The sequence below is a fragment of the Carettochelys insculpta genome, chromosome 4 (genome assembly GCF_033958435.1).
Source record: "Carettochelys insculpta isolate YL-2023 chromosome 4, ASM3395843v1, whole genome shotgun sequence".
Classification (NCBI taxonomy): Eukaryota; Metazoa; Chordata; order Testudines; family Carettochelyidae; genus Carettochelys; species Carettochelys insculpta.
Window position 1 is genome coordinate 30698888 of NC_134140.1, and position 17384 is coordinate 30716271.

Consider the following 17384-nt stretch of genomic DNA (forward strand, 5'->3'; position numbering starts at 1 on the left):
ATCATGTGATCCATTACATATTGTTCATCCACAGTTTCTTCTCACAAACAGATGCTAGGGATACCATCCCTTCCCACCCTGGCTAATATCCATAGCTGGCCTTACCCTCCATGAACTGATCTTTGTTTTTTTTGTTAGTTAGTTTGTTTGGTTTTTTCCAAAACCTGTTCTAGTCTTGGCCTTCACAACATTCTCCAGAAAAAAGAGTTCCGCAAGTTGATTGCATTACATAAAGAAATACTTCCTTTTGTTTGTTTTAAACCTGCTGCCTATTAATTTCATATTGTGACTTCTAGTTCTTGTGCTATGAGAAGATGTAAACAGCAATTCCTTATCAAATTTCTCTACTCTGTCATGAATTTATAAACCTCAGTTATATCCACCATTAGTCGTCTCTTTTCCAAGGTGAAAAGTCCCATGCTATTAATCAATCCTCACACAGAAACCATTCCACACCCTTTATCATTTTTGTTTTCCTTTTCTGAACCCTTTCCAATTCCACCATGTCTTTTTGAGATGTGGTGACCACATTTGCACACAGTACTGAAGATGTGGGTGTACCATGGATTAATAAAAGAGCAATGTGTTATTTTCTCTCTCATTATTGATCCCTTTCTTAATGTTTCCCAACATTGTTTGCTTTTGTGACAGCTGCTGCACATTGAGTGGATGCTTTCAGAGAACTCTCCACAATGACTCAGAGGTCTCTTTCTTGAGTGGCTAAAGCTAATTTAGACCCCATCATTTTATATGTATAGTTGGGGTTACGTTTTCTAGTGTGGATTGCTTTGCAGCTACCAATGTCAACTTTCATCTGTCATTTTGCTGCCCAATCGCCCAGTTCTGAGAGCCTTTTGTAGCTCTTCTTTGCCTAGGACTTAACTATCTTGAATAGTTTTGTATCATCTGCAAATTTTGCCACCTCACTATTTACTTCTTTTTCCAGATATTTTGAAAAGGACTGGTCCCAGAATAGACCCCCTAGAAGACACCATTATTTACCTCTTTCCATTTAAAAAACTAACCATTTTAGCTTCCCTTTGTTGAGGACCCTCTCTCTTATCTCATTTCAGCTTAATTTGCTTACAAGCCTTTGGTGAGGGACTGTGTTATAGGCTTTCTGAAAATCTAAGTACGCTGTATCTACTGGATCCCACTTGTCCCTATGCTTGTTGATGTCCCCGCTCCAAAGAATTCTAGGAGAATCATAAAAGAGATTAGGGTTAGAAGAGACCTCTGAAGGTGAAACCAAGATCACCCCAAATAGTAGATTGATAAGGCATGATTTCCCTTTACAAAAACTGCATTGGCTCTTCCCTAACATATTATGTTCACCTAGATGTCTGACAATATGGTTTTTTACTGTTGTTTCAACCAGTTTTCCCAGTACTGAAATCAAGCTTACTGACTTGTAATTGCCAGGATCAACTCTGGAACCCTTTTTAAAAATTGGTATCACATTTTCTGTTTTCCAGTCACTGGGTACAGAAGCAGATTTAAATGATAGGCTACAGACTACAGTTAGTTGTTTTTCAGTTTCTCATTTGAGTTCCTTCAAAACTCTTGAGGGAATATCATTTGATTCTGATGACGTATTACTGTTTATCAATTTTTCCCAAAATGTCCTTTAATGACACTTGAGTCTTGGACGGTTCCTCAGATTTGTTACTGAAAAAGAATGACACAGACTTAGGAATCTCTCTCATGCCCTCAGCCATGAAGACCAATGCAAATAATTAATTTGCTTTCTCTGCAATGGTCTTAGTGTTCTTGTGTGCTCCTTCAACTTTTTGACTGTCTGGTAGCCCCACAGGTTGTTTATAGGCCTCCTGCTTCTGAGGTATTTGAAGTTTAAAATTTACTGTTAGTCTTTGCCTCATTATATTCATAAACTTCATTTGCTGGAGTGTATGCTTTTTTCTATTTTCCTCACTAGGAATAACTTTGAAATAGCGCTTGGCTTATTTTGGAACAGGTAAACTTCTTTCAATGAGGAATGGCACCTATTTTGATATATGGGATGTGTAGACAAGGAATAGAGCCTATTTTGAAATAAACCATAGTGTGTCCAATGGCTCTATTTCAGAACAGGCTCATGTGTAAATGCTTCTACTTCAAAATAGTTGAGGGCTATTTCAAAATGCATCTTCTGCGTAGCAACGTTATTTCAAGACAAGCTATTCTGGAATATCTCTTCTAGAATAGCTTATTTCAAAATAAGGCTGCTGTGTAGACATACCCTTTGAATGCTACTGTATTAGATATAATATTAATGAAAGCACATATGCAGAAGTTTTATGTACACAAACTTGCACTCACGTAAAAGGAGGCCAGGCTGTGGCTCCTTAAAAAAGCAGGGTAGAAAAACTGTAATCTTTTTAAATAAAAAAATGGGAGGGTTTTTATTTAAATTAAATGCAGGTTTTTTAAAATTAAATTTGAAGTTGACTGTTTATGTTAAGGCACAAACTTATTGTAATCCAAGAAATAAATTTAAATATCTAGAAAAGTATTAAGCAGTACATGTTTGTTGCCAAGTTTTAAACAAAGTTAAGCCTCTGAACAGGTGGTTTGCTGCTTAAACACTGGAACCCAGGCTCCTTGAAGTGCTAAACCAGTTTCTGGTATCAGTAGCCTTTTCTGCAGCTACAGAGACAATATTTTCTTCATTACAGGTTATTCAACTAGATCACTTCAATGACAAATTCATTCAAGGTTAAGAAACCAACTGGGAGTTGAAACAGGAAGAAAGCTTGTTTTCCTCCACCAACCCCTGAATAACAATTAGATGTGAGAAAATGAGATATTCTAGTTTATGAAGGACACAGCAATGAGACACAGTTTAGTTCACTAACTACAGATAATACTTCCTTAGTTTAATAAAATCAGCCAGTCTTAAATGCAAAATATGTTGATAAACTTCCTAATGCATCAGCATTAACCTAGTTTTATTTATTTGTCAAGCTTTTTTTCCTTCATTTTTAACTTATAGGGCTTGACACACATTGCAGGAGGGAAAAAAGCCTTGTCTAGTAAAAGGTGAAACTAAATAATTATTTAAATAGATGTGCATAGATATACTGTGTCCTCCTGGTTAGCAAAACAAACACTGTAAAGGCTATACTCAATAGTAAATTAATCTTTTCTTATGAAAATAACTAAAATACAAAGGACGTATTTCAAAGGGGATTTCAAAATGTGTAGGGTCCTTTTGAAAAGGACCCCCATGTAGTCGAGCTGTGTGCATTCGAAAGAAGCATTTTCGAAGTGCCACGGCTGGCAGCATGCTAATGAGGTGCTGAATATTCATTTCAGCACCTCATTAGTGTTCTTTGATTTGTCCATTAGCACGGCCATTTCAAAGTTTTGGCCAAGTGTGGCCACAGCCAAACTGTATGGCTGTGTCTACACTACATAGTTTTGTCGACAGAAGGGGCCTTCTGTTGACATAAATCAGGGAGCATCCACACATGTAAAACATTGTGTTGAAAGAGTCTTGACAGAACTCTGCATTTGCCTTGACAGTATTATCCTTCAAAAATTTGAGGCATAACAATCTGGCGAGAGAGAACTGTCGACAGAAGTGCAGCATAGACATGTCTGTCGACAAAGAGGGCTTCTGGTTTCCAGGCCTCCATTCTGCTTTCAGGCACCAGAGGACAGTGCAGCCTGGCAGTTGTCTGCGGACAGAACAAGTTGTATGTCCCAGCAATCTGTCGACAGTGGTTCTGTCAAGATTTCTCTGTCGACAATAACTTCTGTTGACAGATGCTTCTAGTGTAGACATAGCCTCCATTTTTATTAAAATCAGTTATTGAAAACAAAGTTTCCTGCTTGCTGATTTAAATCATTATCAAAATCTAATTTTAATCAAACTGATTTAAGTCAATCCATTCTGTTTAAAAATTAGACTCACAGTACAATAGAGGTTTAGACTGCTCTGCACAGGAGGGCCTTGTTTCAATCTCCAGGTTTTTGCTCCCCAGACTTGCATACAAAACAAGGCACTCAGCTTCTGGCAAGAAGGGCAGAGGATCTTGTGTGGTTTAACAGCAACTCCCCTTATACTCTGCAGCAGGAGGTGCGCTCAGTGATTCTTAACCAGAAGTGGAACTTGGAGAGCAAAAGTGTAAAAGCAGATGAAATAGGGTGGGGAAGCCCTTGACTCTCCCACAAGGATGTGAAGGATGCCCAGACCAGTTGATCTGATTGTCACAGAATGTGTTCTAATAGAAGTTTTGCTTATTTATCTTCTAAGCAGAAATAAGAGAGTCTAAATAGGAGACAGAGGACGAAATCCTTCCCTGATTTAGAATCTGATTCAACAGGTCATTTAAGTATATGCTTAATTTTAAATCCCACTGAGATGTATTTGCTTCAAGTTCTTTGCTAAATTGGGATGTACTTAACATCTTTGTTTAGATGTTTTGCCATTTCAAGGCCCTTGCAATGTGCAAGTTCATTGAATTCAAGGGAACAGACCCCATGGACACAAGGGCAGAATTTACCACAGAGGGTTATTTCACAAGAAATTACATCTCTCTGATGAATCTCTTTAGCAATTGGGTGCCAAGTGCATGCCAAGAGTTTAAATTAAAGTGCAGTATAGACTCCTACAGAATTTCCATGAATGCTGGTGTTACCACGGCAACCTGTCTGGATCTGAGGAAAGACAAGAATTACTTGAACTGATTAAAATTAAGTACGAGGATCAGGATCGGTGTATTTATCCTCATTTATGCCTGGCTGGTCAGCCACTTGTTCCTGCAGTCAGCAGCAACATCTGGCCTGCACAGCTGCACTCTGGACCCAATGTTGTGTGGTGCTAAATCCCCTCAATTCAATTGTTATGTAGAAGGTTTTCAGCCTCTTACAAGAGTGGCCTGTATGTTTGGAAAATGTATAAGCACTGAGTAGGTCAATGCTGTTCGAGTTTTGAATAGCAAAGATCCATATAAAATTACATTTGACATTGGAATACACAACTCCTTTATATTATCCTTTGCAATGGACTTTACATTAATCACACTGGTGTCACGTGCCAGGCATCCAAGCATACACACTGCCAAGAACACTGGAGTCATATCAAGGATAAATTCACTTGGCCTGTGAAGCTTTATAAAGAAAAATCACCAGCTCAGTTTACTTTTTAGAAGAGAAACACAACAAAATCCTTTCATTATCTAGTAACTCAAAGTGCCTCCAGTTAGAATAATGAAAATGACTATGACCAATGAGATTAGAAACAGATGAATCAGAGTATCTATTAATAGAGTATCATACTCACCTTCTGCAATGTTAGTCTTTCAGCTTCCATGGAGGTTTGGGCAGATTTGATTTCCAGTGTGTGTTTCTTTACAAGATCTTCCAACCTCTTTACAAGTTGCTCCTTCAGGCATATTTGCTGCTTATCGGACTTCTGTTTAATTTTATGAAGTTCTTCTTCGTACTGTTGCTTCATAGCTTCTATTTCAGTAGCTGCAGCTTCCATGGGCTATAAAATACAGTGGCTTTATAATATAAAAAAATCAAGGTAAAGTCCTGGAGTTTGAGCAGTCCACTTATTCTGTGGGAGAGTTCCTGTCCTGTAAAGTGAATTCCCTTGGACTGCACTCAGCTTCTTGGGGGGAAATGGCATCCCTTCCTGTGGAATTTTATTGCTCTAGGACAGTACACATTTTTTCCAATCAAGCTTCTCACATCTTTTCATCTTGTGATTTACTTCTGAAATTACAGATCTCCCCAGGCACTTTCACAGAGATGAACCGTGGATTAATTTGGTTCCCACTATGTTTTCATGCCAAATGTATTTTTCTAATATCCAGGTGCAATAATCCACTAGGAAGAGTTAACAGATTAGATTTGAAGTGGGTCTTTCCCATGAGAGCTCATCACCTAATAAATAATATTGTTAGTCTTCAAGGTGCTACAGGACTGTTTTTTTGTTTTATGGTAAACAGTTTGTTTTATGGTATGGACAATTAATTAGCTTAGGGCATTGTGATCAGGAAGCTATTAGGCTATGTCTACATGAGAAGCTTTTCCTGGGAAAACTAGACTTTTGTTGGGGAAAACCACAGAGCGTCTACACGCAAAATGCGATTTGTTGACAGGTTGTTGACAAATCCCAGCACATTCTCTGGCAGCATTATACTTCCCCCTGTTCAGGTATAACACCTCTCTCAACAGTGTTCTGTCAACAAAAGAGCTGAGTAGATGCTCTGGGGCCCTTCTGTTGACAGACAAGGCTTCTGGTTCACTTGGCAGCACTGTTTGCCCAGCTTCCGGTCAGTCATTCTGTCAAGAGAGCCGGACAGTCTGGCTGCTCTCTATCAACAGAGTGGATTGTTCTTTTGATCCACTTTAATGTGTAGACATGATCTGTTGACAAAAGTTTTGCTAGGAAATCCCTTCTGACAGTCACTTCTTTCAACAAAGGCTTCTCGTGTAGACATAGACTTAGACTCTATATACGCCTTCTTGTGTGGAAGTTCACTAATGGAAATTTTTATTGTTAAACTTCTAAACTGAATCACTTCTTTTTCACATTAGTTAGCATCTTAGCTTTAGGAAGCCTGCATTGGTCCTCTCCCTCTTTAAGGGCTTGATCCTACCGGGTGTTGAGCACTCAGTCCTGATCCAGTAAAGCATATAAGCATAAGCCTCACTCTAAGCATATGATGTAATAGTCTAAGTGAAGTCAACTGAACCAGTTAAGTGTGTGTTTAAGTGCTTTGCTGGCTTGGGCAGGACTGAGCCCTAAATACATAATCTGAACACCTGGGAGTCAAAAGTAAGATCCCCATGGATACCACTGCACTTTAGTAGTGTACCATGCCTTAAGAGGTCTTGGAGCAGATACCTTTATAAGCACCTGTGTGTCCTCACCACTGGGTTGGCTCTGTTTGGTGGAGCTCATTCGCTGCAGCTGCATTATTTGATTCTTCAACTCATCTACTTCTTTCTCAGCTTTGCTTTGGGAATTCAGTACAGTTTCCATTTCGTCTGCGGTTGTAAGATTTGCATTTCAAACAACACACATCATGTGGGAGTTTACAATATGAAAGACTAGCAAGGGGAAATATTTAACAATGGTATTAATGAGCATCTTACCTGCTTTACTCATTATTTCATTCTCCTGCAGCAGAAGCCTCTGTTTGGCCAGAGTCAGTTCTCCTTCCAGTTTTTTCACTGTGCTTTTGTACTCCAGAGTCTCTTCTTGTGATTTCTTGAGCTGTATTTCTAAATCCTAAAATAGCACATAATATCACTTATTTCTGTAGCATTCATTCCTTCTTTTCTGCATATAGCCTATTTTATTCTCAAGTGCAGCAGTCAAAGAATTACCAATCACCAGTCACCAGAGATGACCTTGCCATGATCAATCTTCCAGACACACTAAATCAAAGTAGCAGTGATAGCAGCCAGAGCTCCAGACCCCTGTGAAACGCCTGGCCCAGGGGCAATTGCTCCCTTTGCTCCTGCCCCTGTTGGCTGCCCTGCCTGTGGAAGCCTCAAAGTCGTTGACCCCTTTCCTGCCTGTAACTCCTGTGCAAAAGAAAGTAGCTACACTGAAGGGACTGTGCCTCCTGGAGCAACATGCTGAGGAGCTGAAGAGGTCTTCTGAGCCTCTGATTCAACACAGTACTTCAGCATGTGTCTAACATTAAGTACATAAGTTGGCCCAATGACTTCAGTGGGACTACTCACTCACTTAAAATTAGCTTCATGCTTAAATACTTTGCTGAATCAGGGTTTGTGTCTGGATCCCCCTGCCTGTGCAATAGAAGGGTTTACTTGCCTCTGTGGCATCACCTTCCCCATCTTCTCTGGGCTGTGGAAGAGGGAGGCAGTGGACACATTCCCCCTCTGGGCTTGTGGAATTCACAAAGAACAGATGATATGGCCTGAGACTGGCTCATTTTTTTTTTTTGTGAATCCCTCTCCTCAGCAGGGATCCAGTTCTAAGAAGGAGTCCATGCCTATGCAGCTCCCTCAGAACTTCACTGAGGGAAGGAGCTCCTCGTATCTGGCCCAGGCCACCCGTGGATCCTGACAATCTGCAATGTTTCCACAGAGGTAAACCCTGGCCCCATACCCAATGCAACAGTGTGAGGGAATTTCTGAGGAGAGCCTCATGATTTCCAAATTCCCTCCTTCTGAGCCCCCTCCCACAAAATTTTTCCCCACTGTGGAAGTGACCTCTCTATTATCATCACATCAGAATTTTCCAAGGTACGTATTTTACAAAATGTTACCTAAATTAAGGGCCATGACTCTGAGAACATGCAATGCAGAGCAGCCCTGATCTCCAGCCTGCTGTGTTCCCAGCTGGCCTCTTGACCCAAGAATGCACCTCATATTGAAGTGAATAGGCTGATGATGGCCAAAAGGTAGGAGGATAGAAAGTTGCCATTCACCATTCCTAGCGTACCCCTGCCCACATTTTGGCAATATTATTCCACTGTCACCCAGCAACTGATGGGAAGATATGTTTTCCGTCAAGATACAAGTATCACCTCTTTCCCCCATATATTATCAACAGCTTTGAGAGAGGATGTTGTTCAGAAAGGCTCCTCAATGACTTCTTAATTGTCTCTCAAACTCTATTACTCCAGTACGTTTCTCTCCCTGGCCTTTTAAACTCTGTCAAACTTCTCTAGTGATTACATAGCACTTGGCTCAAAGAGCTACTTATAGAAAGAAAAAAAAACACTTTTATAAAAACAGAATTTTAAAGACTTGGTAATTTGCTCCTTTATAGGCAGAGGGATCAGTGTTTTCCATTCTACCTGCAACCTCTCCGTCGGCGTCTGAGCATGCTTCTTCAACTCATTTATCTCCAGGCTTTTCACCTCCAGCTCAGCCGCCAGCTTCTTCACTTGCTCCAGCAAAGAAGTTTCCTGGGCCTTGGAGATTTTCTTTTGCTCTGTTGCTCTTTGCTGGCGCTGCTTCTGGGCATCAGGCACTGATTGCTGTGTGGCCTTTTTCAAAGCCTCTTTTTCTTTCTTATAAGAGGCTTGCAGTTTTCTGGCTTTCTGAACATGTTCTTCAGTTACTTTCTGGTTCCGCCTCTTGCAGTTTTCCATTTCATTCATTAGAGCTTGTGACTCCATGCTGTGTTTTTCATCTGTTGTCTCCTTTTCATCCAATTTCTCTTGCCTAAGTGGCTTACATTCATTTACCCGGCCCTCAGACTCCTGGTTGAAACCATGAGGCTTGTTTTCAAAGTCTGTCATTTTATCTTGCATTTCCCTGGAAAGGCTAATGATTCTTTCAGCATGTTTTGCATCTGTTCTGAGTGTCCTTTCTTCCACTTGTTTCTTGCACATGGTAAATTCTGCTAAGCCTTCCACCTTTAGCCTCTTGTGTTGCTCCAGTTTATCTTCAAGGGTCTGAATATGTTTTCGTAGCTCCTGCTCCTCTTCTACTTTGCATTTATGTTGGAGAACGGTTTCTGTTGTCTCAGCAAGGATGTGCTGAATTTCCTCTTGATGGGCTTCTTTAAGAGCTTGAATACTGGCCTCATGCTCATCATTTTTAGTGTTCAAAGCATATATCACCTATAGACCAGGAATACAAGATATTAATATCTTTTAATTGATGGTCTTAAACATTCAGAGATTTTATTTATCAGAATATTCAATTCATTTCTAATGTGTTGATCACTATAGTTAAATTAAAGTTGTTTCTTACTGACAAAGAGGGGGGAAAGTGCAAGTAACAGACATACCTCACTAATAAATTAGAAAACAACACAGGTGAAGGGAGTAAAAATGACCCTGTGGTTAGGATAAGAGACTGAGAGCTGGGAAATACAGGGTATATTCTGGACTCTAACAGAGATTTCCTCAGACAACTTTGGAAAGTCACTGGCCAAAATTTTCACAGGTATCGACCCTTCCTAACTCAACACACAGACCTGATTTCCAGAGGTGCTGAATGCACACAGATCCCTTTGTACTCAATAGAAATGCTGGTTGCTCAGCGTTGAAGAAAATCAGGTTCTGGGTGGCTCAAGAGATGAGAAATAAGTGGCCACTTTTAAAATGGTTGATCTTACACTTTCTCTAGTCTATAAAATAGGGAGTAATCATTCTCTTTCCACAGAGGTGTGATAATGCTTCACTCAATATTTGTAAAGCTTATCCAGGTCCTCATTCATTCATATAAAAAACAAAATATTATTATTTTGAACTATCCATTAAAAATGTACAATGAGTTGGAATGAAGGGTGGATTCATGAAGTTTTTTTCTGCAGCGATACATTTCTTTGATGAGCTTGCAAGGCTGTTATATGCTTCTGCAAAATATTTAGTATTCCCTTTAAATGGATATGTTGAGCCTAATCTCCTTCCCAGCAAAGTCAAAAGAAATTTCACCATTGATCTTCTGGGCCCAGAATCAGGCTTGTAGCATGCCACTGGTTGTTATAAATGTTCTACAACAAAATAAAGACAAGATGTTTTCTTCTTTATGTTCTGCTTCAAGCGCTGACGTATCCTAGAATTGTTAGTAACAGCCTCCCCCATAATTGTCAAAGAGACTGATTTAATACATTCAAAATCCCTTGTGATGCTCTAAGTCATCCTGTAGTATGTAAAATTTATGCATCAGCACACTCATGTTATTTATCTTTAGTGGCTTTCTGAACAGATTGAGCAAGAGGAATTTGTTAGGACTAACGCATGGGTAATTGTATTTCAAATGTATAAAAGATCAGTATTGAATTGTGCTGTTATCAACATATACTACAGAAATATAGATGTCATCATTAAGAGATCATACTTCCTCTCACTAAGAGCTCTACAGGTAACATCTATGTTAGTCAGATACATGTGTCTAGTTATAATTTTTGTCATGGATTTTTTTTCCTTTCCTTTGTTTATTAGTGGCTACCTCTTCTGTATGAATTGACTAACAATAAATTCTGGCACTATCAGAGACAGGGATACTGGCATAAATGGACCACTGGTCTACTCTGGCCTGGCTGTTTCCAGATCCCTTTGTGAAAAAGGATATATTTTCTCATTAAGGATCTTCATACAAAGTCATAGCATAAAAATACAGAATAGTGTCAAAACTCAAGTAGCCTAATGTTTAATATATTGAGATATGCCTGGAGTTTCCTGCTTTTGTTTTTCACACCAGAGATACAAAGCTCATAGTTCTACATAAATATCTGGGAACTACATACAAGTTATGACAGAGCTTATGAGATGGTGAGAGCCCTCTGAGGTCAAGGGAAAGACACCCAATGGGCTGTTGACTTGTTCTTTATAGCCAACAATAGACTCCAATTCATACATCAAGAATCAAGGTTACATCCAACTTTTTTATCACAGTATGATCCCACTTCTGAAATCCTTGTTCATTATTCACACAAAACATCACCTAAGAGACCAAGAGGAGCTTTCTTTAAGTGAGATCTGCAGATCTGGGCACACCTGAAGAATAGCTTCATATTTCTTCCAGACACATTGTTAACTTTGAGTCTCACTGGTTATGTGTAAAGAGTCTTCTATGCTAAACTCACTATTATTTGATATATTCCATAGGCCGTGTCTACACTAGCCCCAAACTTCGAAATGGCCACGCAAATGGCCATTTCGAAGTTTACTAATGAAGCGCTGAAATACATATTCAGCGCTTCATTAGCATGCGGGCGGCCGCGGCACTTCGAAATTGATGCGCCTCGCCGCCGCGCGGCTCGTCCCAACAGGGCTCCTTTTCGAAAGGACCCCGCCTACTTCGAAGTCCCCTTATTCCCATGAGCAGATGGGAATAAGGGGACTTCAAAGTAGGCGGGGTCCTTTCAAAAAGGAGCCCCGTCGGGGCGAGGCGCGTCAATTTCGAAGTGCCGCGGCCGCCTGCATGCTAATGAAGCGCTGAATATGCATTTCAGCGCTTCATTAGTAAACTTCGAAATGGCCATTTGCGTGGCCATTTCGAAGTTTGGGGCCAGTGTAGACACGGCCATAGTGTGACATTCACACATTGGACTTGAGCTATCAATATTTTTAAAAAAGCGGACATGTAAGAAGTATCTCCTGCAGAACGTAAACTCATGCCTTGCTAATATTAAAGTATACAGAGGAGACTTAATAAAAATAACACAAGTACAGAAGTATCTGGGTACATTGCTGGCTAAATATATGACGATGGACAGTGATGGAACCACATTCCAAGAGCCAAACAAACCAACAACCAAAAGGCTTTTGGCTACTGTTTCCATTTAGACATACATTTTATCTTTGTATTACATCTTGCTAATTCTCCCGTTATTTTTAACTGTTTTCAATTGAACAGAAATGCTTGGAAGGGCTGAACAGAATCTTTCTCCTCCAGAAGTGACAACCACAGTCAGTTTTGGAACATATTTATTTATTCCAGTCTGCTGGAAAAATAGGTGGAAAGGAATTCATTCCATCCACGTGCTTTGGCAATGACCAAAGTAACTGGTCTGGGTAGCCCTTTAGTTAACAGAGTCAAGACATCCACTCATATCTTCCTGACAAGTCCCTGTGCTGAATTCTAGTGTACCACTGTTGCTTGTTTCCAATTCACTTGCATTGTTGCTCACATTTGAGCTTGGGCTATTCCTTGCTCTCCACAGGGTATTGTGAAATTGAGGTTCAGAAGAAACCACATTCCATCGTAAGTTAGAGTAGGTACAAAAGAATAGCAGTCACTTCTGCATTTATGGGAATAGTCCAAGTGCAGTTGATTCAGATGCCCCACAAGGCTGGGAGACAATGGCTTATCTGCCCATGGTGGCAATTTAGATATTTGTGGTATCCCATCTTCTATTGATTTACACATTATTAGGTTTAATAGCATAACACAAGGGTGTCCAGTACATCCGTCACTCACCACCTGTGGCAAATATGACACAGTATTGTGGTGAATATGGGGGTGACTACCCATGGCTCTCAAGCCACGTGTGGCTGTTGGAATCTTTAAATATGGTTCCTGCTGAGAGCCACATGTGGGGCGTGCTGTCCACCTGCTCTAAGCATGTGCCCCACCACTTGGGGGGAGAAGCACATGGCAGCCTCAGCAGCAGCTCCAGTGGCAAGTCACTGGAATTGAATGAGAACGGGGGGGAAGGCTGGGAGTGCCTGGCTCTGGGGGAGGGAGAGGGCATTTATTTAAGGGGCCAAGATTGCCTGGCTTTATAAAATTTCATATAATATAATGTTGCAAATATGGAAAGATGATAACCACAAGTGTGGTGATCTTTGAATTCCTTTTGGACACCGCTGGCATTACATTTTCAAAAATAACTAAGGGTTATGGGAACCTCAGTTTTTGGGGACTCAGACTGAAATGACATTTAGGAGACAGGTAATCAGCACTTTCTGAAAACAAGCCTCAGGCTGGAAGCTCAAAATCACTAGTCCTTTTAGAAAATGTAAGTCATTAATCTTACAAACAGTTAATCTCACCTAAATAAGAAAAAATGAATTTTTATTAAATTCTAATGCCCAAAGACATCCAAGACCTTAACAAAACTAAAATTGACACAATGTCCTCATTCTCAAAATGAAATAATAAATTTAGAACTTCTCAAAATATAACATGAAAGGAAAACCACATAGATAAAACGAAAAAGGAAATAAAAACACCTTTTAGCTTTCCCAAAAATTTTGTTCCAAATCCATGTGCTTTGCAAGCTGCTTTAACCCAATCAATCCAAAATGCTGTCCTAGAAGGTAGGGGACGCAGTCAGGCAGATTGGTCCTGTTATTTATAGCTCACTATATCAGAAGAAAGACACTAAAGCATAACTGCTGAACTATAAGCAACCAGGTGCAGTTAATGGAGCAAAGGTATCATCCACTAACCTGGTGTAAGACTTTGTTAAACTGCACTGCTGCATCCTAGTTGCAGTTTGAATGGTTTTCAAAGGCAACCTTAAATAATCAATCAATGTGACAGCAATGACTGAATCACCTTGACCTGGAGAGATGATTATATAGTTCTGCGAATCACCAGCATAATACCCAGGCTACTGCCATCATGGCAATTCCGCAAAGCTGTGTGTGCACTAGGAAATTTCTTATCTATTTTTGATGCAATTGTACAGAGTTAGCTGACATGCTAGTAAAAGCACTGGCACACAATAGATACCATCGCGTTACCAGATAATTCCTAATATTCCCACATTATTATTTGAATTATCTAAATATTTTGCTTTCTGTTATTTAATCTGGCAATTAAATAATGGTGATGGGATTAACTGGCTCGATGTGGGGGAAGAAAAACAACCACCTTATTTCTGTTTACGGAGAGGAGTCAGGAGCAATATTTTTTTAGACACCTGAATGCCACCACTTCATCAGCTAGATAAAGGTGTCAGAGAGAGGTGTTAAGAGAGAGATGAGAATCAAAGGAAAACAGAATCATAACTTATTATGATAATTGAGGCAATCAGCATTCAAAATATGTTTTAGGTTTGGAAGGACTAGATTTTTGTTAGTAAGTGTTTATTTCGTCGACATATTCAAACTGATGAGAAAAATTTCCATTAATTAATGATCAAAACATACAGCTAATCAAAAGTAGGAAAAATGTTGCCTGAGAACTTATTAGAGTAGGATTTAATTTAATATATTTTGTCATTAGGGTGTTGACAATTTATTAAATCTGTAAATTTTTGAATCCCAATGTCTACTGTCATTCAATACTTGCTGTCTGATCCCCATGGTGTCCCACCTCCCACCCCCCAAATCCCAACAACTGGGAACATTTCAATGGATGAAAATAGGAAGAAAAATGCTTAAAAAGAAACATTATGTTACATATTTTGAATTCTGTTAGGTCTAAATATGTTAAACACATGCTAGGCAACTCTCAGGAAAATAACAGTTTAAACCAGAGATACATTTACAGAGTTTATGCAAATTCTCCACAGCACGGGAAATGGACAAATAGCAGCTTCTCCAGTGGAAGCAAGACAGGAGGCAGGGGCTAGCTGGCCCATTATGTACAGAGAGGGCTTGGACTTGGCTGACCTGTCCAAACTGCTGCCTGCGCTACCCCCACTACCCTGCCATTTGTAATGCGCTAGCTGTATCAGAGCTGGCATGGCGGTTTCTGCTCACGCTGGAAAGCATGATCTGAACTGCAGCGTAGACACACCCAAACAGCATTAGGCTCATGATTCTAGCTGATGGTAACGTGACATACACTTGTGCTTGCAGGATCAAGCCCTTGGAGCATTGTCAATCCCAAGTGTTTGGAAACTATGAGTCAGATTCCCAAATCACGAGACTAACTTAAAAATGATGAGATTTTTTTTTAAAAATACATTTGGGCTACTTTTTATTTGCCTTCTGGATTCTGAACCTTGAGGATGAACTTGGGTCGTGGTTTAAAGCCCAGAAACATATTTTTAATTCTCTGAAATGCACAGGGAAAATGACCTAGTATCACAAGAGTTGGCAGTATGTTACCACACCCATGAGGGAGACTTTGTAAACTATAATTCCCCATACAAGAAAAAAGCAGCTCACACTCTGACCACAGCTCACTAATTCATCAATTACCATGACTGTGAACCAACATTGATTTTAGCAGATTGACTTCCTTTTACCATCACATAATGAAGCAATCTTATATCAGGGCTTTATCACTCAATCAACGCCTTATTAAACTATTCTAGCAACATTTCACCAAATTATGTGACTTTATGTCCTGGAAGTTCCTGCATGTGCCCTTTTCTCCTGCATGAGTTGCTTACTGCTATCAATAATAGATATCAGCAGAAGTGCATTAAGAAATTGTAAGCCCAGAATACTTTGCTGGAGATTATTATTCACTTGCTGTGCCTGTTGCCTAGATTGTGCCTCCTTGTTCTTGTTAAGAATTTGGAAAGGGAGGGTGACAGGGAAGAGTATTTTGGCTTTAGCTGAAATGTTATAAATTAAATTAAAATGTTCTTGCTAAAGTGCCCCAGAAACCAGACAAGCACACACAATCCTCTCCCTCCTGTACCCTTTTTGCTTATCTGAGCTGCAGTGTTCCTGCACTCCTAAGATTAATACTGGACACATAGTACCCAAGTTGTTTATGCACTTGGCACTCCATCATTCTGCTAATCACATTAAGGTCTATGAATAAAAGGGAGGCCAGCTGGATGTCTCATTTGTGAAATATAGATGTGTGCTAAATTTGCCCTGTATTGGAAATAGCGGCTCAGGCAGTTTAAGAATTTGCATTGTAAAAATGTACTGCAGTAATGGTACTTTTAAGTTTCCAAGGACAAGGGAGATGGGGAAAATGGCAACACCAGTATGCTATCCCAATAATTTGAGGAAAGGAAAAATAAATTGTAGACTCACAAGGTCTTATCTTGGATGCAGAGTCATCTGTGCACTCCACAGTCTGTGTCTCCACAGTCTGGCACCTTATGTGAGGGGGGATTAGCTTTCGTGTGCTCTTGTTTATGTACCCTAAGTGTCCTCCCCATGTTCACAGGTGGAGTTACAAACCCTACCCACCATAACTGTGGGCACATGCAGTGCCGACACCCAAAGATTGGGCCTTTCATGGATGACTGATCATTTGCTGGGAAAACTTAAAAGAAGAAAGAATTCTTTGCTCACAGTTCTGAAATGGAACTATCAGCAACGGAGTCCTATGAGGTGAGATCCCTTCTGAAACTCACAACGAAGACAGACAGAAAGAGAAACTCCAGCGATTTGCTCATATCTTACAATCAGTTGTGGCTGTGCAACTAGCATTTTTTTAAATAACAAAGGCTCTGGTCCTTCTCTCTCCCCACAGAGCACGAGGGAAGCCCCTATAACAGAAGTTCTGACACTGGGGTTTGGAACCCCTCAAGGGTCATGAGCTGTCAACCTCCATCGCAAACCCTGCTTCGCATCCGGCATTTACAATGGCACTGAGTAGATAAAATGTGTTTTTAATTTATAAGGGGTGGGGGTGGTCACACCCAGAGGCTTGATGTGAAAGGGGTCACCAGTACAGAAGTTTGAGGGCCACTACCCGACGTACAGGAAAGATCAGGATGGATGGATGACTTCTCAGAGAGGCAGGCGGTTTAGTCTGTATCTTCACAAAACAAAACAACAGTCCAGCAGCATGTCAAAGACTAACACAATAAATTATTAGGTGATGAGCTTTCATGAGGTGGACCAGCTTCTCCAAATCTGGAAATTCTGATGAAAGTAAACTGTCACAATGAGGATTTAACAGAAAGATAGAAAAAAATGGAATGAAAACTGACAAATCAGCTATATGGGACAGAAGCAGGGGCAAAGTGTGGGGAAGAAGGGGAAGAAAATTACTTACTGCAAATGTCTATTAAGTGACTTACGTGAGATCACTACAAATATCAAAGATGGGGGAACAGTCCT

At 40.1% G+C, this 17384-nt stretch overlaps 1 protein-coding gene across 1 annotated transcript in view; it reads right to left on the bottom strand.

Moving 5' to 3' along the window:
- The window catches only part of FAM184B (family with sequence similarity 184 member B), a 67491-nt gene that overhangs the window by 25711 nt on the left and 24396 nt on the right, over positions 1 to 17384 (bottom strand). Inside the window, exons 2-5 of the mRNA XM_074992538.1 lie at positions 8793 to 9563; positions 7114 to 7249; positions 6863 to 7005; positions 5288 to 5494 (exon numbers count right to left, since the gene is read on the bottom strand). Of these exons, the coding sequence (XP_074848639.1) occupies positions 5288 to 5494; positions 6863 to 7005; positions 7114 to 7249; positions 8793 to 9563 (1257 nt within the window). The remainder of the gene's footprint in view (positions 1 to 5287; positions 5495 to 6862; positions 7006 to 7113; positions 7250 to 8792; positions 9564 to 17384) is intronic.